Source organism: Pteronotus mesoamericanus, unplaced genomic scaffold (genome assembly GCF_021234165.1).
Source record: "Pteronotus mesoamericanus isolate MK-2021 breed Mesoamerican mustached bat unplaced genomic scaffold, CSHL_Meso_final scaffold_651, whole genome shotgun sequence".
Taxonomy (NCBI): Eukaryota; Metazoa; Chordata; class Mammalia; order Chiroptera; family Mormoopidae; genus Pteronotus; species Pteronotus mesoamericanus.
Genome location: NW_026555325.1, coordinates 21,929,217 through 21,955,867, shown reverse-complemented (window position 1 = coordinate 21,955,867; position 26,651 = coordinate 21,929,217). Strand labels below are relative to the sequence as shown.

At 33.4% G+C, this 26,651-nt stretch overlaps 1 protein-coding gene and 1 non-coding gene across 2 annotated transcripts in view; one reads left to right on the top strand and one right to left on the bottom strand.

Annotated features, from left to right (window-relative positions):
- The window catches only part of BAZ2B (bromodomain adjacent to zinc finger domain 2B), a 359,528-nt gene that overhangs the window by 250,308 nt on the left and 82,569 nt on the right, over nt 1-26,651 (top strand). The window contains exons 10-17 of the mRNA XM_054562718.1: nt 428-634; nt 932-1,327; nt 9,365-9,965; nt 11,573-11,866; nt 12,958-13,018; nt 13,809-13,917; nt 14,183-14,284; nt 24,620-24,830. Of these exons, the coding sequence (XP_054418693.1) occupies nt 428-634; nt 932-1,327; nt 9,365-9,965; nt 11,573-11,866; nt 12,958-13,018; nt 13,809-13,917; nt 14,183-14,284; nt 24,620-24,830 (1,981 nt within the window). The remainder of the gene's footprint in view (nt 1-427; nt 635-931; nt 1,328-9,364; nt 9,966-11,572; nt 11,867-12,957; nt 13,019-13,808; nt 13,918-14,182; nt 14,285-24,619; nt 24,831-26,651) is intronic.
- Nucleotides 3,323-3,513, bottom strand: LOC129061980 (U2 spliceosomal RNA). Its single transcript, XR_008528231.1, has one exon. It is a non-coding gene; the product is annotated as a U2 spliceosomal RNA (small nuclear RNA).

Below are 26,651 nucleotides of genomic sequence, written 5' to 3'. Positions count from 1 at the left end.
GGCATCATAGTAGTCCAGCACCAAGAAAGGTGTATTTGGCATGCTATATGTATTATAAATATTTGGTTACTGACTCACTATCTGCATAAGGAAAGAAAACTAAAGCTAAATATAGAACTTCAATGTGTGTAACCCTTATAATTAGAATTATTCTATAAATTACTCTTTGTATTTTGTAATATATTGAGGTTTCCAGTACTCTCTTCATGTCACAGCTTATATATTTCATTGGACACTTCCTGTTACATAGGTTAATTTGATTAGTTTGTTGAATAATTACCCTTGTAACATCTGACTTTCCCTTATTTCCTAAAGTGACATTTTTGAGATTGAAAATATCATTTGAAAATTAAAAGAGCCTACCTCTTAGTGAAACTTGAATTTTTTCCAAAAATAAAGTCTTGCTAAAAATCTTGTCTTTATCCAGAAACCAAGGAAGGAAGCTATAGAAAGTTCTAGCAACAGTGATAGTGATTCGGGCACATCATCAGACACTTCAAGTGAAGGCATTAGTAGTAGTGATTCAGATGATCTAGAGGAAGATGAAGAAGAAGAGGAAGATCAAAGTATTGAAGAAAGTGAAGATGATGATTCTGGTTCAGAGAATGAAGCACAACATAAAAGTAACAACCAGGTATAAATAGTTCCCTTGGCAATATCCACACATTATTCATATTTTTGGATTAACTTGTTTATCCTGACCCTCAAAGTCTATAAAGTTTAAATTTAATTATTGCCTTTAGTTCTTACTTTTGCAAAAGAAGGAATATGAGGTGGAGAAACATTTTTAAAAAGACATTTAGTGTACATCTCCTGAGCTTTAAATATCCATCATAAGTCAGTAGGAAAACTTTAAAGTTCCTTTTTTCCTGTTTGGTGTTCTTTGTTTTAATAGATGTTAAACTTTTGCCTTTTTAACTTTTATTTATAGGTGCTATTACATGGTATTTCAGACCCAAAAGTAGATGGACAGAAAGCAACTGAAAAAGCCCAGGAAAAAAGAATACACCAGCCATTACCTCTTGTGTCTGAATCCCAGACTCACTCATCATTCCAATCCCAGCAGAAGCAGCCTCAGGTTTTGTCACAGCAGCTTCCATTTATTTTCCAAAGCTCTCAGGCAAAGGAGGAATCTGTGAACAAACACACAAGTGTAATACAGTCTACGGGATTGGTGTCCAATGTGAAACCTTTATCTTTGGTAAATCAAGCCAAAAAGGAAACTTACACGAAACTCATAGTTCCTTCTCCTGATGTACTTAAAGCAGGGAATAAAAATACCTCTGAAGAATCTAGTTCTTTGACCAGTGAATTGCGATCTAAACGGGTGAGTACAAAATTATATATTGAAGAATTTTATTATTAGAAAAAAGAGCTTTCATATAGCCTTGTAACATGCAGGTTTAATTATTTTTATACTTTTTTAAGTCACCAGGAATTAAAAATGCATACCAGCAACTATATTTCTCTGATTTTATATCGACCTAATGTATATTTTGGCAAGACAATCATGTCATTCTTCCTCTGATTTATTGATTTATCAGTAAAGGGAGAAGTATGTTTGAATAAGTCATACTTCACAATTACTTTTGTTTAAAATTCAGTGTCCTTTTTTCTAATATCAATATATTTGTAAAGAAATAAATTCTTGAGTAACTTACCTCTGTAGTTCTATAATTTAGCAATTTTAAGTGTAAAAATCCTTTATAAAGATGTATTTTCATTTGCCATACTTAGTGCATTATGAAATGCAAAATATTTTGAGTAACTTTTATTTACACAAATACCAGGGCCACTCATTGGAGAAATTTTTTCAACTTGATTGTCTTACTATTGATTTTATATTACTATACAGTCTATATGCATATGTTCAGTAGAATTCTAGTGATTAAATGATCACTACTTTTTATCCTATAACTAGCCCAAAGTAGAAGAAAAATATATATTTGAACATGGATCCTCCTGTCTTTTGGTTACAAAAATAATTATTGCACATCCTAAATTTTAGCGAACACTGATAGTGCACTTACTACTGTTTGCTAGCTATTATTTTAAGTGTTGAACCTGCATTTACTCATTGGATACTAATATGTTAGTGCTACAGGTGTTATTATGACCATTAACAGATGATAAAATTGAGATATATAGACTTTAACTCTCCCAAGATCACACTGCTAGTTAGTTATAGAACTAGAATTCACTCCGAGGAATATGGATCTAGAGTTCTTTTTATTAACTGCTATGATATTCTGCCTTTCTTTAAGAAGTCACAATATTCTAGTCCATTGTCTCTTATTTTCCTGTGAAGTCTTTAAGAACAGGGTCAAAGAAAAATTACTTGAACAAATCAGGCTTTTTTGAGAATCTAAATGAGTAGTTCTCAAATATAAGTACACATTAGAATCACCTGAGAAACTTTAATAAGAAATTCTACCCCAGAACAATTAAGTCAGGATCTCTTGTGTTGAGACTAAGGTATTGCATGTCTAAAATGCTTCCCAGGCGATTCTATGTGCAGCCATATTTGGGAACCACTGATGTAAATGGAATGACCAATGGTATCATAATATCATGCATATGATAATTTGCAGTGTACTGTTCAATGTTAAGAAGGTGTTATTACTGGCATCATATTATTGACTCACCATGAGTGAATTAAGCAAATTAAAAAGGGGCTATTTAATTTTTTTCTATTTTCAAATAATTTTTATTTTTCAAAATACAGTTAACATATATCATTTTATTAGTTTTAGGTGTACACTCCAGTGATTAGACATTGTATACCTTATTAAGCGATCATCCCAGTAAATCTCATACCCTATGACATATATAGTTATTACAGTATTACTGAGTGTATTTCCTATGCTGTACTTTACATCCCCATGACTACTCTGTAACAACCAATTTATACTTCTTAATCCCTTCACCTTTTTCACCCTTCCCCAAAACCACCTCCCATCGGGCAATTGTCAGAATGTTCTCGGTATGTATGAGTCTGTTTCTGTTCTGCTTGTTCATCTATTTTGTTTCTTAGTTTCAATTGTTGATAGCTATGTATGTATTGTCATTTTATTGTTCATATTTGTTATCTTTTAAAAATGTTTTTCTTCTTGAATGAGATCCTTTAACATTTCATGTGCTATACAGTGGTGAAAATTCCTTTAGCTTTTTCTTATCTGGGAAGATCTTTATATGGCCTTTGATTCTAAATGATACCTTTTCTGGGTAGAGTAATCTTGGTTATAATAGGTCCTTGTTTTCATCACTCTGAATATTTCTTGCAGTGGCCTGCAAAGTTCTATTAAGAAATCAGCTGACAGTCTTTTGGTGCATCAATCCTGGAAATATAGCAATACTAGGTTAATGTGTGGAAAGGACCAAGAAAGCTCCTATTTCATTTTCTAATTCCAAAAATCTATTCACTATATTGTCCTTGGATAGCAGATGAATCAGATATTCAGCTGATAAGAACAGGTCCTATACATGATCTTATCCAAAAGCCCAAGAAGCGATCAGCTGACATATCTATGGGTGCTCCCTTGTAGGTAACTGCTTTCCCTTACTGTTTTTAAGATTCTCCCTTTGTCTTTATTCTTTTGCATTTTAAATATGATGTGTCTTGTTGTGGGCCGCTTTGAATTCATCTTGATTGGGACTCTCTTTGCTTCCTGGACTTGTATGTCTATTTCCATCACCAAGGTAGGGCAGTTTTCTGTCATTTTGTCAAATAGTTTCTATTTTTGCTCTCCCTCTCCGCCTTCCTGCACCCCCGTAATGCAAATATTAGTATGCTTGAAGTTGTACAGAGGTTCCTTATACTATCCTCATTTTTGGGGGGATTATTTTTTTCTTTTTGCTGTTCTGAATGGATGTTTTTGCTTCCTTGTATTCCAAATCTCTGAATGATTCTTGGCTTCACCTTCTTTACTGTTGATCCCTTGTAAATAATTCTTCATCTCAGTTTGGGTATCCTTAATTTTTGACTTGTTCTTTTTTATGCTATTGAGGTTCTCACTGATTTCATTGAGCATCCTTATAAGCAGGGTTTTAAACTCTGCATGTAGTAGATTGTGTGTCTCCATTTTGTTTAGTTCTTTTTCTGGAGTTTTGTTCTCTTCTTACATTTGGGGCATGTTTCTTTGTCTCCTCATTCTGGCATCCTCCCTGTGTTTGTTTCTATGAATTAAGAAGAGCTGCTATATCTCCCAGGATTGGTAGTGTGGCCTAGTGTAGTAGGTGTTCTATAGAGTCCAGTGGCACAGCCTCCCCGTCACTCAAGCTAGGCATTTGTGGTACACTCCTCATGTGGGCTGTGTATTACATCCTATTGTAGATTAACCTTGATTGCTGTTGTCATGTCAGTGGGAGGGATTTACTCCCAGGTCAGTCAGCTGTAAGGACTGGCTGTGACCAGTGACCTCTGACCATGGTAGAGGATGAGCTGTGCAAGGGCCCACCTGCCCTGAGGAGGATTTGTTTCAGCGAGGCTCTGGTTCCCACTGAGTGTATCATCTATGGTGGTGGTTGCGTGGTAGTCTTTGACATGGTCTTAAGCTGCCCACTGGGTACACTGGCTCTTGGGCCTCCCAGGATATGCTGACCAAGGTCAGCTGCCACTTTTTCTCTGCCCTAGACCACCCAGCATGAGCCACAAAGCTATCTGCAGATGGCTGCTACTTGTGCTGGCCTTAGAAGTGCCCAAACAAGGCCAAGCTGTTAACTAAGGCCAGCTGCTACTAGTGCCAGTCCTGGGGCCACTTAACGAGAAGTATGGGGCACACTGAGGCCAGATACTGCTTGTTTGAGAGATTTTAGGAAAATCTGAAGCATGAACCAAGACTGGTCATTTGTATGGAAACACTACTGGAAATAGCTTGGGTGGTCCCAAAAGTTGGGTGGAGCAGGGCCTAAGGGAATCAACAGGGTGGGGCAAAACAGTGTGAGCCAGGTTGATGGAGACTCAGTTATGGTGCCTTCCTGCTCATTTTGTGCAAGGGAGGACTTGGAAATGGAATAATGGCCTCTGCCAACACCTCTGTCTGGGAGTAAGCTGCCCCTCCGTCTTTTGCCCTGATGTTGGACAATCCAGCTCCTCCCTGTATGACCCTGGTGCCTTTCAAGCTGCTGCCTCAGTGCTGGAGCTCAGAGGGAGTGAGTCCATGCATGGGTCCTTTAAAAGGAACTGCCTAAGACACCAGAAGACTGTCTTCCTCAGCCTCAATCCCCACTGCTTTTTATAGCCCGAAGTTACGGGGACTTCTCATCCTGGGACTGGAACCCTGGAATGAGAGGCTTGGCATGTGGCAGGGCCTCTTTGCTCTGCTGGGCGGGGGGCACTTCTACAGTGGTGACGTCCTTTTCCAGTTTTTATCTGTCACATGTGGGTGCGAGATCGGTCTGTTCCATGCCTCTGCCCCTCCTACCAATATTGATGTGGCTTCTTTAATTCCCTAGTTGCAGGACTTTCATTCAGCCAGGTTTCAGGTGGTTCTGAAAGATGTTTGTTCAGTAGTTTAGTTGTAATTTTGATTTGATTAGGGGAGAAATTGAATGCTATGTTTACCTATGCTGCCATCTTGTCTGGAAGTTTTGGGGCTATTTTAATTCTCATTAATATATATTCCACTTTAATATAAATGAATTTACTGAGTAATATCAAGAAATATTTGCATTCTAAAAGTTAATTTTTTCAAAGTTTCTTATTTTATTTAAAGAATTTTATATGACTGCTTATTAGAAAGTCACTTGTTAAATACTTGCTTAATAAATGTAGTCATGATAGACTTTCTACGCATATAAGAAATTAAGGCTCAGAGAGGTTAAGCCACTCGCCACATCACCCAGCAATTTAAATGCAAAAGTGTTTTAAACAAAAGGCTTTCTGATTTCAAAGCCCATGATTAAGATGAAATAATTTGGTGTTTCTAAAATAATAGTAATTAATGGGAAATATTTATGGGAGTGGGCATCCACATTAGACTCAACTCTAAATGACTTTATCTATTTGCTCTTCGTACATGGTATTGACTTAAAAGGTATTTTATAAATAGAAATCCTGGAATAACTCTGTGAAGGCAAGAATGAACCTTTAAAACCAAATCCTTTCTCCCCAGTGCTCAGAGCACAAAAGTTTTCTGCTGTTCTTGGAACTTTGTCTGAAAAAAGCTCCAAGGAGACATGGCCCAAGGGCTCACTGTTGACAACGATGCCAAAGAACACAGTGGGGTTAACCGTGGCTGGTCTATGGAAGATCCGGGGCAGCAGTGGCATCTGCAAGGCCCATTGTCACCAATAACTTTATTGATTTGGATATTTTGAGTCTGTCGGCCATCTCCTGCTATTGGCTTCTATTGGGTAGAGGCCAGGGGTGTCGCTAAACACCTTCCAATGCATAAGACAGCCCCACAGCAAAGAGTTATTTGGACAGAATGTCAGTAGGACCAAGAAACTTTGCAAACCACTTTTGACACTTTCAGTCAGTCATGGCACATTCTCCATTCACTGCACAAATCTTCTCTGGCATTTCAGTTGCATTTTTACCTTTCTTAAAATAATGAAGGATTAGATGCTGAAAACATGCATATTATTCCCTCTTCTGTATTAAAATGACTGCACAGAAATTCACCAGTTTTGATGAGTTTTTGTTTTTAAATGCATGCTAATAAAGACAGTTGTCACAATGCAGACTAACAAATTTTTTTTGAAATGAAGCTAAAGACAACTAAGCACAACTAGAGCCACCATATGGAAAAAACTAAATGAACTTTTTGGCCAATCTAATACATTAATTGGATATATAGACCAGGCTTGAGTTTTCTTTACCAGTTTTGCCTGGAGGATTTTTTTTTTTCAGTCTTCCGAATCTTAGGGGCTGGGGAGCAATAGCTTGGAGGTGGAATAGGGAGCTTCAAACCTATCTCTGTCTGTATTCCTGTTTATTTTCTATCCCTCATATCAAAAATGACAGCATGTTTGCTATAAAAGAGTAACTGATATTAGTCTTGAATATAAAATGCAGATGTCTCTGGTTATTTTTGTAAACCTTCAGATGTCAATATTGGAAGAGATTCTTTAGAACTATAAAATGAGGATCAATTTCAGAAAATTAAAATATAAAATATAAACCTAAGGGAATGTTTTCTGTATTCGTGACTGTTTTTGATCGTATGTATTTAGAAGAAAAACTACTATCAATGAAAAAAAGTACAAAATTATTATGTGACATAATTGTGTTCTAGGAAATGAAAATACACAATTTTTCTGATATGAAAAATTATAATAGCATATGTAAATAGGAATTTTAAGTACTATATATACTTGTATACAGTATATTATAGCATGCAATATTTGTGTCATATAAATATTAGCTAAAATTAAGTATATTATTTATATTAAGAATTTTGCTATAAAATTATTATCTTTTTGTTTTTAAAGATTTTATTTTTTAGAGAGGGGAAGGGAAGGAGAAAGAGAGGGAGAGAAAAATCAGTGTGTGGTTGCCTCTCACATGCCCCCTACTGAGAACCTGGCCCACCGCCCAGGCATGTGCCCTGACTGGGAATCAAACTGACAACCCTTTGGATCGCAGGCTGGCATTCAGTTCTCTGAGCCACACGAACCAGGGCTATAAAATTATTTTTAAAAGAGAAATGCATTTATTTTGTGTAATTTTTCATATTTTATTCACTGATTAAATATTGATTAAGCACTTCTCTTTGTTTATAATGAATTATCTTAATATTTTAATTTTATAAATGCAGTGAAGATGTTAATAAGCTAAAGAAGTTTATATAGAAATTGTGTGCTGCTAATTAGTACTAGTGTTTTAAAATATTTAATAAGCCATTTTGTATGGCATTTCATCTACATTTATCCTTGTGAAATGTCCACCACAAACCTTTGCTGCCTGATCAAAACCTGGGTCCAGTTCTCACAGTACTGCTGATTTTAATTTCAATGCAACAGTTTTCTTTTCTTTCTTTTTTTTTTTCAATTCCTCACCCAAAGATATGTTAACAAAGAGGAAGCAGAGAGACAGACACCAATGTGAGAGAGAAACAGCAATCTGTTTGTTGTCCCCTCCTGCCCCCATAAGCTCTCTGACCTGGGATCAAACTCACAACCTAGGCATTTGCCCTGATTGGGAATCAAATCTGCAACCTTTCGGTGTTTGGGACAACTCTTTAACCAGCTGAGGAATCCAGCCAGGGCTCAAGGCAACAATTTTCATTACAGAATTTTTCCTTCTGTTTCTATAACTTAAAATGTTTTAATCATTTTACCTCAGTTTATTTTTGCTTATCATTTTAATTTAGTTTAATAAACAAAATCTATATAATTTTATTTTCCAGAAGATCTGTTATTGAAATAATTTTTTGTTCCTTCTTTACAGATGTAAATTTTAAGGCTTAATGGTTTACAAATTACTAACTTTTCTCAAGGATAATTTTTCTAAGCTTTTATTATACTCTTTCCAATGCTAATATGCTGAAGGTACTCTAAAGCAGATCCCACAGAATGCTGAGCCAGCATTTCCATCAGCTTTATATTATATATACTATAGGTTGTACAGGGTAGAATATAAGGAGGTAAAGATGCTCAAAGGGTAGAGGCCACGAGTACCTCTGGCTGTGACAAACATGGAGAGCCTCTTGGGTTAGATTTTGAAGAATGAACAGCAGTTCACCACCTTAGTATATAGAAATGGAGGACATTTCATGCAGAGAAAATAGTTATAACAAAACGTGGAGTAGTGAAAATTTGGCATGCACAGGGCGTATCAGGTTTTCTGGTTAGACTAGAAAGGTATGTTAGTGCCTACTTAAAAAGTAATCTGAATATCAAAATTAAGTATTTAGGCTTTATTAAGTTGGCAGTGGAGGAGGCACTAAAGCTTTTGACTGGGGAGCTAATGTATAATAATAGAACTTATATTAAGATTTAATTGACATTAGTATATAGCATATATTGCAAGTTGATTATGAAGAAATGATGGTATGGCTTAAATTTGAGCAATACTTTAATGAAAGAATCTAAAAGATACAGTAATAATGGCTGACTTGAAGCAAAGTAAAGGATGATTGTAGAGTTTCAAGCTTGGATTATTGAGAAAATGGGAGCAATAGTAAAGAGAGGGGGATAGTCAGGAAACATCTTAAGGTGGGGAAGACTCATTGAACTTAATATATTAAGTCTAGCCAGGGTTCAGCAACCAACTAGGCACCACATCCACTACTTTTATAGCAGTTTAATCATGATTCAACTTTGTGTATAAACATTGTTTTCAAATACTGAAGGAAAATAAAAGTAATCTTTGTTCTTATAGTACATTATTGATTTGGTCTTTTAACTTATGTTTCAACAGGAACAATATAAACAGACATTTCCAGCACAGTTAAAGAAACAGGAGTCATCTAAGAGCCTGAAGAAGGTTATTGCAGCTTTGTCAAATCCAAAAGGAACCTCTAGTTCACCAGCACATCCAAAACAAACATTAGAAAATAACCACCCTAATCCATTCTTGACAAATGCACTTTTAAGTAATCACCAACCAAATGGAGTTATTCAAAGTGTCATTCAAGAAGCTCCTCTAGCACTTACTACCAAAACTAAAATGCAGAGTAAAATTAATGAAAACATTGCTACTGCAAGTAGTACCCCTTTTTCCTCACCTGTAAACTTGAGTATAGGTGGGAGAAGGACCCCTGGCAGTCAGACCACTGTAATGCCCTCCGCCTCTCCCATTCTCCAGAGTCAAGGGAAGGAAAAAGCAGTTAGCAATAATGTAAACCCAGTAAAAACACATCACTCTCATCCTGCAAAATCTTTAGTAGAACAGTTTAGAGGAACAGATTCAGACATTCCCAGTAGTAAAGATTCTGAAGATTCAAATGAAGATGAAGAAGAAGATGACGAGGAAGAAGATGAAGATGATGAAGATGATGAATCTGATGACAGCCAATCAGGTTATTTTCTTTTTTTAAATTTAAAATACTTCAATAAGTATACATGAAAGAAAACATTTTAAAGAGGTTCTTAAGTGCGAGTCTTAAAATTAACAGCATTCACTGTTTCACACAGCTATGTGCATTTCTGTAGTGAGCTGGTAAAATATAGGAGTTACTGAAATTGGAAATCCTAAGTAAAATTCTTAGCTTTGTTATTCATTTAACATTAAACAAATAATACTTCAAAGTGAATATAAATGATATGTGAATTTCATGAAGTTGCTTAATTTTCATTTAATTCAGGGCCACTCATTTGTCCTTTTTTCATCTCTTCTGCTACTTGTTAAAATGTGTCACGGTCATTCAGAAAATACCAAAACCCTAAATCCCTATGAATGTCTATTAGTGATACATAATTTATTTAATAACATATATACTACTCCCTGATTTCATTTTGATTCACTTTCTGGTTTTGGTGGGGGGGGTTTTGTTTTTGTTCTTATCTTCTTTTTATTTTTCTTCCCCTTAACTTTCCCTCTTGTTCCACAGAAGATTGAAAATGTAAGATAGCTTCAATTTTAAATACAGAGGTGAAATATATATTATCAGAGTTTTTGGATTTGTTACTAGGCAGCCACAAATCCATTTGTAAATTTTCTGTCAATATGAATAGGAAAATATATAATTAATTATACAAATGAAAGTGACTATAAGGTAAAAACAGCCTACTTGCTCAGGGTAGAACAACTTTTTTTGCAGTATTTTTCCTGTTGTTCCCATAAACACAACTTTACATAAAACACAATAAATGTCAATATTAACAACTTCCAAACACAGCTTTTACAATGAACTTCAATGTGTACAGATAATATTATACAAAAACACAGTTCCTCAGAAGCTGTTGTCTGGAAACCATTAAGATACAGTACAAATATCAGTCCTTTGTTTATCAAGTTTAATCCAGGAATAGATTTTACATATCTGTAGGAATGGATGCATTTATAGGGCTACCTTGCTAGGACAAACTTTAATTACTAAATCATTAAATTATCCCACACAATTATTTCAGTAATTCTAGTCTCTTGTGAAACCTGAGAAGCCTGATGGAGTCTTTCACCTACATAGAATAACTGCAGCCAAAAAAGCCAAGACTTTCCCCCAGAAAATTATTTCCTTTTATTTCAAAGTCCAGATGAAAGGATAATGGTAGTCTCAATCTTCTCTTCCTTATACTGAACCTAATATAGTTCTTAAACTTTTGGGATCTATTTATTTAAATAATCAATTCTATTACCTCTGCACTTTAGTTTTTCCATTAAATTAACAGTGATTTAAAGCCACTAAGCAGAACTTGTCATGTGAATAGTGTCATAAGAGTACTGTTTAATGAGTAAAGTTTTGAGTAAAATGGATACTTTCAATAAAGAATTTTGAGGATTTATAGCCTGCATACATTGTACTCAAATAGCTTGCAAGATAGTAATAAAAATTTACTCTTCAGGAAGATTGCTCATTTGAGTTCTCATTCACAGATGCTGGTTCCTGAACTATTCCATTTAGGTACAAACTGCAAATTGTTGTTGATTATCTAGTTATAATATACAAATGCTTCTTTTACTTCCCAGAATCAGATAGTAATTCAGAATCAGATACAGAAGGATCAGAAGAAGATGATGATGATGATAAAGACCAAGATGAATCAGATAGTGATACTGAAGGAGAGAAAACTTCAATGAAACTGAATAAAACAACTTCCTCTGTCAAAAGCCCTTCCATCAGTCTCACAGCTCACTCAACACCTCGTAACCTCCACATAGCAAAAGCCCCAGGCTCTGCTCCTGCTGCCTTATGTTCTGAATCCCAGTCACCTGCTTTTCTTGGCACACCTTCTTCCACACTTACTTCAAGTCCACACTCTGGTACCTACACTTTGTTTTTCTTATTGTAAAGTAGAAGGCAAACCATAGCAAGAATTCTTATTTATACAGTATTCTGAGGATAATCTCATTGGAATCAAGTTAGAGCTAGATTTAGGTTGGCTAAGAAACGTCAGCATGTATTTTCAAAGGATATGACCCATTACCATTTTTATTCTCTGTACTTGCAATTTTAGAACCTGCTTAATGACAGCTCTTGATTTTGAATACTTTCCTGCTTCTGTGTTTAGTTGATGCTTCTAGAATTTATTATTTGATTGACAATGGACTTTTTTTGTACTTTATAAAAATTAGCTCACTTGGTTACTTAAGATACAATTGCAAATCTGCCCAACACATAGCCAATGTCATTTGTATTAGTGAGTAGCATTATTATTTCATTAACATACCACATCTTTATTTTTCTATTTGACCTTTTATAAACTTCTGGAGGTCTTTGTTGAAAGTTTTTACATTAATATTCCAAAACTATTCTCCATTCTCATTTCAATAGCTAAGAATATTTAGAGGTATATAGTGAAATTCTGTGTTGATCTATTTATTTGTGTTTGTGAAACTTGGTCATCATCTGAAAAATTTTACATGTAATTCTAATCTGATTCCTTTGTACCTTAATTAAAAGAACTAGTAGCATTTTATACTATGGATTGTATAAACGTAGACATTATATTATTTTTAAATGTATGACCACTGTTGAAATTTTTCAGCATCTTAAAACTTATTTTCAAAGAATATAACTGTATATAGTTGTCTAAACTTCTATTTCCCTCCTACTAGTTTAAATAATTTTAAGTAACAAAATGAGGGAAAAGCTAATATATTTTTACCTTGCCTTGCATTCTCTTTGGAAAGACTAGTTTTTGTCATGCAGACCAAAGGAAAAAGAAAAGAAACCCTCTACTTTATACAACGTGTTTTTGTTGAACCATCTAAAAATAATGTGCAAATTGCAGAACAAAACTAATAATTCAAGTCATTAAGATAATTTATTTAAAAAGAGGTTTCAAAACTATTAAAAATATTTCACATTTGTAAACTAGTCTTTTGTGTTAACTGACTGAATTTTCTTGAAGGCACTTCTAAAAGAAGAAGAGTAACAGATGAACGTGAACTGCGCCTTCCTTTGGAATATGGGTATGGAAAATTAGATTTCTGTTTTTACTTTTCCCACACGTATTTTCATGCATCTTTTATTTCTCATTCTCTACTATTAATAAAGTAAATATACTGCATAGTATTTATTAGAGCAGAAGAGAAAGAACAAAGGGCAAATAAGATGATATATCAGAAAACTGAAATTAAGGCTAACTGCTATGTTTAGTTATGATGGGGCTGGGATGGGATCATGCATCCAAGTAGAAATATGACTGAAAAAGAAGCTAGAGCAAATCATCGGGCAAAGGGCAGGGACACAGTTAAAAGTGACATAGTTTTTGTGAAGATAGAATTAAACAACAGACAAAGCCCTTGTGGGCAAGACTGAGGGAACTTGACCAGAGTTTGGCTAAAATGGTTTACTTGAAACTGAAAAGTTTCACACTGGACATACATGGTTTTCCAAGAGCAAAGAGCCAGGTTTACTTTCTTCTTCTCGCTTAAAGTTTTTCAGATGTAAAAAAATCAGTACTCTTTGACATATGTTATTGAATGTGTCTCAATTTAATATCAGTTACGATTTCTAAAAAATGTAATGGAGTTTAATATTTGTAACTTGAGACTTTGATTAATTTTAATTGAATTACCTAAAAATTGAAATAATTTTAATAGTAAATGCATCTGAGTTGTATAATCAGGGGGTTTAATATTTGTTTTCTTTGTGTTTATCATGTTTTCTAAAGAGCATGTATTCTTAAAAAAATTTTATTTAGTTTTTAGAAGTTTTCTTAAATAAGTATGTTATAATTCTCATTTCTGTTATGTGTAGCTGGCAGAGAGAGACAAGAATAAGAAACTTTGGAGGGCGCCTTCAAGGAGAAGTAGCATATTATGCTCCATGTGGAAAGAAACTTAGGCAGTACCCTGAAGTAATAAAGGTACATACTTTTCACCAAATAACGTACATTTGGTGCCTATTATGCATGCTTATGGAAAAGAAAAAGCACACTCCTTTCTCAGATAAATTCCTTGATGCAAAATATTCTTTCTGTGGGACTACTGTACTTAACCTAAATTGAACCCCTATAAATCAATAGCCCCTTGATAGAACATGCAAAACAGTAGTGTCCTGAAGATAGCTATACGTCAAAGCTGGGTTGTCATTATTAAAACCTGAAGTGGAAAAATATGTGATTTTTTCAGTATCTCAGCAGAAATGGAATAATGGATATCTCAAGGGACAATTTCAGCTTCAGTGCAAAAATAAGAGTGGGTGACTTCTATGAAGCCAGAGATGGACCGCAGGTATCCACTTTTTAAAAAGTATAGTCTTTGCACCAAAAAGTAGTACCATACCTAAATGAATGAAATTTCACTACACTCTGTTAGTAAATTGGTATAGCTATTCATATAACTTTGTGGTACACCCTCACCGAACTCTCAATTTACTGTTTCAGCAGCATGGAGCTTTGACATAATAGATGTCTTTTTCAAATTTTTAAGTAAACTTTTTCCTGTTTGTTAATTCTGTCAATAATTTTACAGTTTATACAGGTATAAAAATATCTGCATGTTCATATGAAATGTAGAAAAGCATTAGTTCCCTAAAAGGTAAACAGTTTTTTCTAAATTAATTTAAATAGGAAAAACATGTCGTTTTAAGTCAGACCAGAAAAGGACACATATGCCTTAGTTTTGGGGGATGACCTTCTTATTTGATTATGCCATGATACATGATCCATTTTCACAATGTGGTAATTTTGAGCAGGGGTTGTGGATTTGCTTCATATTAGGTAAGTAAAATTTCTGCTTTTTGCAGAAATTGAGTTTTTAAATTAATTTTACACAGTTCTGAAAATACCACCACAGCTCCTTTTCAGCTTCAGGGTTAAATATACAACCTCATTATTCAGAACAAAAAACCCACCACGGGGACCTCATTTCCTATATTTTTTCTTTATGTTTTGCCTTTGTTTATTACTTGGATACAGCTGCATATGCTTATTATTCCCTTTAAATTTATCAGCCCCATTGAAAGAAGTTCTAGTGTTAGAGTGATAAAACCTAGATTCTTGTTAACTCATGAAATGATTTTGATATTTCAAACAACAACAAATAATGTCCCCCTTCCCCTCAATTTCTTTATCTGCAAAATAGAGCCAATAATAATTTTACTTCTGTTTTATAGGATTATGGTGAGGTTAAAATGAGATTACATGCATGGAAATGTTTCAGAAAGTTAAAATGCTCAGCCAACTGAAGTTGATATTTTCTTTCTTGATTAAATGTAACTTCCCTTGACCCAATATAGCGCACAGAAAGAAATTTTTTTCTGGAAATTAATATTTTCTATTGTGAATAGGCAGGCTTTTCCATTCTATCTTACCATCTAGTTTTATAGTTAGAGCAATAGAAAAGACATTCCTCATTCTGCAAGAGGTTTATTTTGGAAGCTTAAAGATTAAGGGAATTTTCTGAGCTCACAGAGGCTCAACCAAGCAAGATATAACTAAAACTTAACAATGTTTTTTTTGCATTCATTGTATATAACCTATTTTCCCATTGTTCAGTACTTTTTAAGGAACAAGTTCTACTTGTCCAAATCTACTTGTCTCTTTGCCGGTAATTCTAAAATGCCAAAATGTATTTATCTGAGGTTTAACCTCTTTATGAAAATATATTCTTTATTTTTGTAATTTAAAAAAAAGTTTAATCAGACTAGCTCTGTCACCACACACACGCACACACAGATCCTCAGAATTTTAGAACCACAGTGGTATTTTATACATTCTACGTCAGTTTTTTCATCACAAAGCATATTAGAAGGCAATAATTGTTTTACTTAAAAATTCTTCACATTTTTAATCTTTTGGTTCTTGTTATGAAATTCTTATTTATGCCAAAGATAGCTTCATGTTTTTCAGATCAATAGATTTTTTGTTCTGAGAGCAAAGCTAATTGCTGTTCAATACATAAAGGATTTTTAGTTTTGTATCAGTGATAATTAGACTTAATCTCTAAAGCCTCATTAGGCAAAGCAGACTAATCTTTGACATCCATTCACTGTTTATTAAACATAATCAGTGTTTTCCAAATGCATATTGTCTTACTCAGGCATCAATTCCAATCAAGGAAATGTGATGAATTACTAAATCCAGAATATGTTAAGCACCAACATTTCAGCAGATTCCTGAGGAAAAATATTAGCAATTTTGAGAGCACTTTTCACAGTTAAAAAAAATTAGTTAAATTCATTTTAAGGTACTTTTAAAAAATATCAGTAAAGGTAAGTAATCAAAAAATAAGTTAGAGTTGTAGAGCCATTCACATTTCTATATATGGTATGATTAGTATGCCTAAACATATAGTTAGAAATATATGTAATTATATAATATTCTATGACAATGAACAAATATGTATTTTGTCAGACTAAATATGATGTATAATAGTTTTGATTGGCCTACATTTTGTAGAAGATGTAAAATATAGTTGGGAACAAACACATGTTACCATGCAGTGATAATCTGTGTGTGTTCACACTATGTTTGCTTTTATACAAATTATTTAAGGTTTACAGCTGTTAGGATGTTATTCTTATATTATTATTTATTAATTATTGTATTATCTTCCATATGGACAAATGTAAGCATACTTTCGCACCACCCTGTATAAATTGAAAAACAAAACTATGCATACGGAAAGACTGGAAGGAAATGCCTCAGAAGTTTAATGATGGATGTAATAGTTGGTGATATAATGGATCCTTCATCTATGTTCTTATATGTTTTATATTGTCTAAAATTTGCTTGTGTCACCTATAATGTAAAAAACAATTTTTTATTTAAAAAAATACCTCTATCCCTTACAATCCAATAACGGCTAATATTTCACTTTTCCAAATTCATGGAGATTATATACAAACAATGATTTTATGTTATTTATATATTTTTAATCCTCACCTGAGTATATATTCATTGATTTTAGAGAGAGCAAGGGGGAGAGACAGACAGACATAGATGTGAGAGAGAAACATTGATTGGTTGCCTCATTTACTTGCCCTGACCAGAGATCAAACCCACAACTTAGGTATGTGCTCTGACTGGGAATTGAACCTGCAACCTTTTGGTGCATGGGACAACACTTCAACCAACTGAGCCACCTGGCCAGGGCTGTACACAATGATTTTAAATGCTACTACAACAGTTTTCCAAGCCTCATATATCTCTTTTGGGTGTTTGATGACAATGAAATGCTGTATTTAGACACTCATTAGTATTCTTTTTTTAAATCCTCACCCAAGGATATATTTATTGATTTTTGAGAGAGAGACACAGAGAGAGAGAGATGAGAGACACAGAGAGAGAGACAGAGAGAGAGAAACATCGATCCTTTCCCTCCCATATGCACCCCCACTGGGGACTGAACCTGTAACCTAGGTTTGTGCCCTGATCAGGTATTGAACCCACAACATTTTGGCGTACACGATGGCCCTCCAGCCAACTGAGCCACCCAGCCAGCACTTCATTAGCCTTCTTAATCACTCTTTTAACAAAACATTTGCATTAGAAAATATATTTTCACCATCATACATTTTTTTTCTTTATAACATACCAAAAACCTCCCACCAATATTAATCCTATAAGTTCTAATTTTGTTAAAGGCATTTAAGAAGCTGCAACAGTGGTATCTCAAACCTCTGTATTTTACAAATGAAATTTAGGAGATGATAATCTCTGCTAGAAAATAATATCTGCGGTAGGTAACCATGGTTATTTTGTATAAGTTAATAATTTTTTAATCAATGTATTTCTGAGGTTAAGAAAGTAACTACAGATAAACATAAATAGCAAAAATTTGTTGAAAATACTGGCTTAGTGTATAGTATAGTAATATTAAAAGTAGAGGTATGAGAGCTCATATTTATTGAAATTTAAGTAAATTTATCATTATAACTACAGGACAATAATCTGATGATTACCTTTAAAGATAATAAAAAAGAGAAGTTCTTATTTCAAATAGATAGAATAGGTTGGCCCAAGAAATGGGGTGGGGGGTTTGCTTAATCCAGTCATTACCAGTTTTATTTATTTCAATCTATAAATGTGACACATAGAATCAGCTACATGTCAGCATCTGCTTAGACAGCATATACTTCCTACCAGCTTCTAAAGAAACCATGATTTTAAGGATGATAGACTTCATGGAATAAAAAGAACTATATACTCTTTATAAATCCATGCTATACTGGCTGGCTACCTGCTACCAAAATTTTGTTAACTAGCCTTCCATCACATTATAATGAACTTGTTGCACCTAATTTTTATTCTTGTTTTTATTTTATTTTGTTTTTGAGTATCAGAGTAATAGAAAGTAAGGTTGAGCTAGTTGTTTGTTTTTTTTTTTTTTTGTAAATATAAAATAGGGGTATTTTTAATTATATAAATATGTTACTTAAGTAAAATGTATTCACATTTTTATTAAGTATATATGAAGGCTTCAAAATAAATTGTTACTGACAAAGATTATCTTGAATTTTTGATAATCTACTATGAAAAGTATTTCCTGTGAATTGTAGAAAAGAGAAATGTTTAAGCATAAATATAACAATTACGTTTATTTTTTTCAACCAGGAAGTTCACAAGCGTAGAGTAATGAATATCTGCTGTTTTGAGGCTTAAAAACAAATGAAAGATACAAAGAGAGTAGAATTTAATAGTGACTAAGAAAATGTTGCTTTCTCTATTCAAGAAATATTTTTTTAAAAAAGGCATTTCTATTTAATGGCATAAGGCCATGAGAATAGAAAAATGTCTATAAGTCTTACTCAAAGAGTCTCTTTTCTTAGTCACTTAGTCAGTAAATATTTGTGGCAAATACTTAATGCACCAAGCACTTTTTTCCTCCAAATAAATTTTCCCTAAAGACATTTTCCAAAAAGAAAATTGTGAACATATTTCACTACAGAAATGAACTTAAAAGCCTGGCTTTGAGGAAAAATTAGTCTTCATACAGAAGCTGAAGAGTACAAAAGAAATAGAAATTATGATCACTGGCTTAGGGAGCTCATTGTTTGACGAAGACAAAAACACTTAAGCACAATGCTGTCCAGCTAAAGTCAGGGTTTTGTTAAGGAGAAATAAAGAAAGCCTTCACAATAAAGCAGGCAACACATGATCTTTAGCAAAATTGTAATGCTGGTAAGTAAGTAAAGAACGAAAGAGTCAGCAACCAGGGTTCTAATTCAACTCTGCTGTTAACTGTCACACCTAATTCAACATACCTGTGGGCACTAGGCGCTCTGAGAACATGAGAGATCACTACCAGAAATCTAAAAGTCTGGAAATTCATGTCACTAATCTACCAGGTAGGATTTTTGATGGAGAGATATAGGCATATACGAGGAGGCCAAATGTGTGAATCCAAGTGTGGAGCTAAGGAGGTATTTTTGAAAGTCATGACTCTTAGAAGGTAACCTACTGTGTGTAACTGGAAAGCATAGTCAGTAGTATGGAAATGATTGTATCAAACCACATCTTTCTCCACTTTTTTTAATAGGTGACAAGTATCGCTCAGCATAGATGGCTGCTGGTACTATTTCTCATCTTTAAAGTGCTCTTCAGGATATGAGAATAATAAATTATATGATTAGAGTAAATTAAGACTCCCTAATGCTATAAAGTTCATTGTATGTAAAACTTTGACTACTTGCCTCTGGCACCATAAAGTAGCTAAAAATAGACATCATACTAAACTGTGAAATAAATGTAAGGAAATCCAACAAAATTTTTATTTTTCTCATGTTACTAACTTGAATGATTTTCTTAAAATGTGAAATGTGAAGTTCTGTCAAAAATATTTGGTGCTCTTGCTTTACTTGTGCCCTGAGAGTTTTCTTAGATTCCTAGCAGAGTAGTTTGGTATCCTGTATACCTCTGAAAAACTGAAGCCTACTTTTATAGATCTTAATTCCCTCCTCTATGATATGATGTATATATATTAGAGGAGGCCTTTAATAACAGTTCCCTTTTAGGTATAATGTTCTAAAACTTTTTTTTGACATTAACTATTTATTAGGAAGTAAAGCATTCTGAAAGTATACTTTCAAAGAGAAAAGTAGTGAAAAAGTTAACTTCGTTGTCTTAAAGTCGTGGTTACATTTACTGAAAATTATCTAGCCCCGAATTATTTGGTAAGTGATCAATTCACTGAATGACTAACAGACGTAAAACTGTCAGACTAAATAGCCCAGATTTAAAACATTCACCACAGGTATTTTTACTGGGGTGTTTACGGGTTCCAATCCAGAAAAATATGAGTCAAGTTCACCTGTTCACTTACGTAACATGGAGCATATGAGAAGCACTAGGCATCTCAAATGTTAACATGAGAAACTGGTGGTGGCCCAGAACTACAAGTCCAAGGAAAACTGCTACAGCAAAGTTTTGGTGATATTAAAACTTAAAAAATAAAAATCTTCAATAACTTGGCAAATAGATCATTCAGTGAATTGGCTTTTGGTGTGTTGGTTTACTTCATTTATTTATATACTGCTTTCTCCCCCAAATAAATTTACCTTCAAGTATATAAAATCGAGTAAAATGGGAGTCACAAAAGAAAAATAAAGGCAATCTAGGATACAAAATTGAAGCAGGAATGAGACTTGAGAACATGTCCCATTAAGACCTAAACATGTTGCTGGTAAACCACAAATTCACTTTAGCTTTTTGCGAAATGTAGGAAACCCAATTAATTAGACAATTCAGTGTCTGTGAGATAAGGTTAAAACAGACCAATTGCTCATGAGTTCTTCAGCCATACTTTAGAGTATCAATTATGAAGAATAATAGAAATGTTGAAATAGAAAGTTTTATTCAAATTAAATTTCATAAAATCTCATCTTTTTTGAATTTCTGAATACAGAAAACATTTTAAAAATAATCCATTTAAAATAAGTATTTTCTTTAAGCTTTATTTAGTTTTTAAAGCATGAAAGACTGAGAACAATAAATTTATTAGCCAATTTTAAGTATTTCTCCATCTTGTATTTAACTTTGTTCAGGAAGAAAACCTCACTAACATTTCCCTTTCCTATGTTGCTTAGAGACAACTTCAAATTTTTTTTGGTCTTTTAGGCTTTTCTCCATACCCTGGCAGTCCTCTCTCTATAAAAGACTAATGTATTCACCTGCTTTTTCTATCTTTAATTCTAAAGCCCTAATCCAGACCACCATTATTGTGTAAGTGGACAATGGAGATAAATTTCTTTCCCAGCCTCTAAACTTCTTTCCAAATTTATTGTGTACTCAGGGTGTGTCCTTGAACCTCCTGCATTAGAATAGCTAGCCTAATGTCCTAATTAAAAATCTTGGTCCTTTTGGAGAGAGGACTCCGTAGTTTACTTTTAGAAAATGTTACTCCTTGTATAAAGTAGGTGCTTCAACAAATGTTTAAGTAATGGAAACTTTTTTTATAACATATTGTAGTCCTATAGTGTACTTTTATAATGTATTACTGTGTACAGCGTACTTATATAATTATTTGTTACTTTTAATCTTCTGAAATAAAATATAAATTCTTTTTTCCTTTATAGTATTTATGTGAATGAGTTGTTGCTAAAGATTTAAATTAGTAGCTCTTGAACTTTACAATGGTATAATACAATTAATCTGTCACCATCTCCATAGTGTTGATCATCAATTTTCGTTTTATCCATATCTTTTAAATCTTAGTCAAGAAAGATTATTTTCAGGAATTCCTTTGCTGTCTTATTCTCAGAAATTAAGAAAAAAGTTAACTTTTTGTGTACAATTTTTAATTGACAAATGCTTATAGCAAATTAATCAAGTGATACAAATTGTATTTTCTTTGTTCAGAGACAGATTTTTGAGAAAAATATCTTTTTTTTATACCCACAATTATTTTGGCTACTCAGTGAATTAAAGCTGTAATATTGATAGAAGCTTCTGATTTTTCTAACAATCCATTTCTCACTTTCTAAAATCTAGGAGTCAGAAGACATTATATGTAGCCCAGTATATGCAATTCCCTTAGAAAATATTTACTTTATAAATGTCAAGGGCAAAATATAAATGATAATGTCACTGTGTTTCTCTGGTAAGTTATGGGCCCCAAATGTTCTATTTCTCTTTTAATAAAGGTATGTTTTCCTTGATGAATAAAAACATAACTAAAAATAGTAATTGGATAAAAGAAGGATAAATTGATTCAATCCTTTAAATCTTGACTAAAAGTTGATTTTGTTATTAATAAGATACTTTAAAAACTGAATGCAGATTCCTTGAGAGACACTTTTTATTAGTCTCTCTCTCCTATTCCAAGTGCCACAGATGTCACTTTTATAGTTTTCAATTTATGTGATGCATGCTGCCTTAGTGCCTAAGAGCATAATAGAAAAATGAAAACCTAAACTAATCAAAAGCTTCCCATACCGGTGAACATAAAATTGTTTTGATGGCTTCCTTCTTAGTCATTTATAGTTTAAAAATACAGTTAGTTCAACTATTGTTCCTATTGACTTCATTTGAAATCTCAGCAAGAAAAAATCCTTATTTTCCTCAGAATTAATTTTAAAATTATTTTTAACATGAAAATTATTGAAAAGAATTAGTATAGTTATTATTTTTAACATGTAGATATGAACTATATGTTTTAATGTGGGGGGTTTTTTTCCTGACACACTTCTGTCTTGACATAATCTTGGCTGTGCTTTCATGGCTGAATTTTGTAGTTAGTCACTTATCAATGAAAGAACATGTTTGTAACACCAGAGAAAAACATGTAGCAGTTAAAGAGCACGGGTTTAGAGTGAGACAGTCCTGGGTTTGAATCACAGTTCTGTTCCTTGTTGCCTCTATTCCTCAGGAAATTATTTAATCTTACTAGGTCTGAATTCCCTCAGTTGTACTGTAGGTACAACAAAAACCAGTGTATTAGATATAGCTCCTGTGAAGATTAAAGTATATTGTTTATTCAGAATGCCTGAAATAAAGCACACTGCTTGGAATGCGGGATGTAGGTGTCCTGGGTTATGGTAGCAAGAGTATTTATTGGTATTTTTAGTACCACTAAATGAGATATTCATAGACTCCTTGCCCCAGGTTAGGAGTCATGGCATAAAATAGAACTCAAGCATTTTGATTACTTTTGGTTGCAGAATTACCCACAGTGGTTCAAGCTAAATTCCTTGTTTTTGATTCTTTTATGGAGAAAAAGTGCATTTATAAAATTTTCTTAATCTTCATATTGAATGAGTTATCTCTTTAAAAAATAAGAAATACAAAGATTATTTTAAAGGGTACCTTTTCCATATGTGAACATATTACTTTGGACATAAGTAAGGTAATACAACATTGTATTTGTTTTGATTGGCATGGAGGATAATAAAAACCAGATTCAGATTGTATCTATGTACTGAGCAACATTATTCCTATAATACAGTAGCATTATTCTGCTGTATGTGTTTCTGTTAGGAAACATATAATTAGAAATCTCATTTAGCCACAAAAGTAGACAGAATAATATACACCATGTACCCATCATCAGCTTTAGGAATTATATGGCCAATATTGTTTTACATATACCCCCATATGCTTCTGCTCCATAATTTGTTGGAAAAAAATTTGTCTCACTTCATCTCTAAATATTTCCATTTATTTCTCTAAAAGATAAGTACTCTTGTTTTCTACAGGAGTACAGCAGTACCATTGTCATACCTTAAAATAATATCTTTTTAATATCCTCAAATATCAGTCCTTATATTAATTTTCATTTGTCCCATAATCATTATAACTTTCTGACCACTTTGTCTGTTTGAATCAGCATCTAGATAAAGTGCACACTTATCTTTGGGATTGTATAATACATATTGTAAGGCTCCTTACAGTCTGTTTACTTCTTGAAATGTATTTGTTGAAGACACTGGGTAATTTGTAGAATTTCCTATAGACTGGGTTTAGCTGTATAATTTAACATACATGTCTCACCCTATTATCCTGTGAAGTTGTGGTATTAAATCTTGGTAAGGCAAGACTAATTTAGAGGGGTGATGGAGTGAACTTCTATCAGGAAGCTAATGTCTGTCTGGTTGTCTCACTTTTTGGTGATTGGCAGCCATTCAAGTTTAACGCTTAGATCCATTCATTCATCAGATATAAAATGCTGGTATTTTAACTCTTATATTTCTTCTTGATTTATTAGTAAAGAGAAGCTTTCATCTATTGTTTAAGTAACTTAATGTTTGGCTGTGCCGATAACCAATAATAAAAAACCATAAGGTGTCATCACACAGCTATTATCTTCGATTATCTGCCAAAGTTATGGTCCTTACAGTTCAGAGAAGGTGATTAGGGTGTATATCTCTATTTATATGTTTATATATAAATATATAGATAGATAGATAGATAGAATTTTCTTTAGGTATTTAAAATTGAAGTCATTAAAGTAAGAATACCAAAGATAGGCAAAGCCATAAACAAATATAAACATTAATTTAAAAAATACAATTCTTAAGGTTTGTATCTCCTTTATAAATTCCAAAATGTCTAAATTTACCTAGAATTTTCTGACAGATCAATCACTGTTTAATTTGTAACATTATTTCTCTAAAATATTGATTAAAAGGGAATGCAGTGGTGTCTTTTGAAAGAAGAGGATGTCATCCCTCGCATCAGAGCAATGGAAGGCCGTAGAGGACGACCACCAAATCCAGATAGACAGCGAGCACGAGAGGAGTCCAGGGCGAGACGCCGGAAGGGTCGGCCCCCGAATGTTGGCAGTGCTGAATTTCTGGAAAACACAGATGCCAAATTGCTGAGAAAACTGCAGGCTCAAGGTAAAAAACACAGTGTATTCCGTATGGCAATAATCATACTAAAAAGTATATTTCTTATGTTTTTGACTTTTGAATGATTGACATTGCTCTCAATTTCTAAAATGTAGATATTTATGTTAAAATAAAAATAAGAAAATAAGGAATCCCACCAGTAACTGGAGTTCTTTGATTAGGTAAGCTCCTTTCAAGAGCCACACTAGTTAACACACTCTATTCTGTGTGTTTAGAATTACAAAGGTGGGTGATAAGCTTTTAAGGCTCACACAGAAAGGGAATCAACCAGCACTTGGCACACACCTTAAGGTTGTGCCAACCTTCTGGAAATTCTCATTTTTAACAGCTCCCGATTCCTTGAGGTGATACAAGGGAATAACTCCAAAATATGTGGATCTGTGGAGTAAATTTTCAGAGAACTCCAATTACTGGTAAGTAACTCCGGTCTTTTAGTTTGGGTTCCTCTGTAGTTTTGATATACATATTTTCAAAATGCCCAACTAATAGATTTAAATCAAAATACATTCATTTCAGGATCAGCAAAAGTGATTACATATCCAGCACAAAGTGCTCATAACCTCAAATGTATTTATGATTTTAAAATTATACATAAATTTTCAACATGAAATTTTCCTGCTACATCTGACACAGAGAATGCTGACCAAAATAAAATGGTTCTGCTGTGAGTTTGAGTTACACATTACAAATGTGAAGCCTCTTAAGGTTGTTTGAATATATACCAATATACAGGGTCTAACACAATTAACATTCCTTTTTTATTACAAAATCATAAGCATGTAATTTTGTAACATAACAATACCACACTCAAGCACACTATATGATGTTTTAAGTGAAATGTTCAAATTAAAACTATAAATTATTACACCCATATTATGACCCTACCTACCACACTCAAGTAGGTGTTACTTCTGCCGGACCCTGTATGTATTGTTGTCTATATTCACAAGCATATATATAAGCATATATATCAATGTAAAATAATGGTTTAATTATAAAAATAGACAAAATGATTAACAGGATTTTACTACTTCTTCTGGGTCCGTCCCCCCCCCGCCCCGGAGAAAAAGCCTGATTTATCTTTATTCATTGTAAACACCATTATATTGACTCCTTTGTGGCTGCTTTGTTGTTACACAAAACAAAATTTCATAGAACAAATTGCTTTAAAAGAAAAAACACTTATTCTCACTCACTTTAAAATAAATGACACTTATGAGTAAAATCATTAACAGTCTTTTGTTAATCTATCCAGATATGTATATATACACTCCTGTGTGCATGCGCTTACACATACCACACATTCATATATATAATACAGATGTAAATATGTATATATAGTAACATGTTATACAAAGATTCTTTCTGATTTCTAAAATAAATGGACTTATAGTGTATATACTATTCAGCTTGCTTTTTTCCCTACATAATCTTTCTTGAACGTCTTTCTCTATCAAGGCTTGTAAATCCACTTTATGCTTTTAATGACTGAGTTGTAAGTAGTAAGAGATACCACATATTGCTTTACCGTACTTCACTTGATCAGTCTCTCTTTGATGACTCTTTAAGCTGTTTTCTGATCTTTGCTATCGCAATGCTACAGTATATATATTACACATACCTTCACGTCCTTCTGTAGGTATGGCTATCTTTAGTATAAAATCCTTGAGAAAGAATCTCTAAATCAATGGATATGTGCGTTTTCAGTTTTAGTAAATAACTGGCAAATACTCTGAAAAGATTGTTACCACTTTATACTTCTACCAATGGCATGCAAGTTAACTACCTGGCATATAATTTAATGCCCTA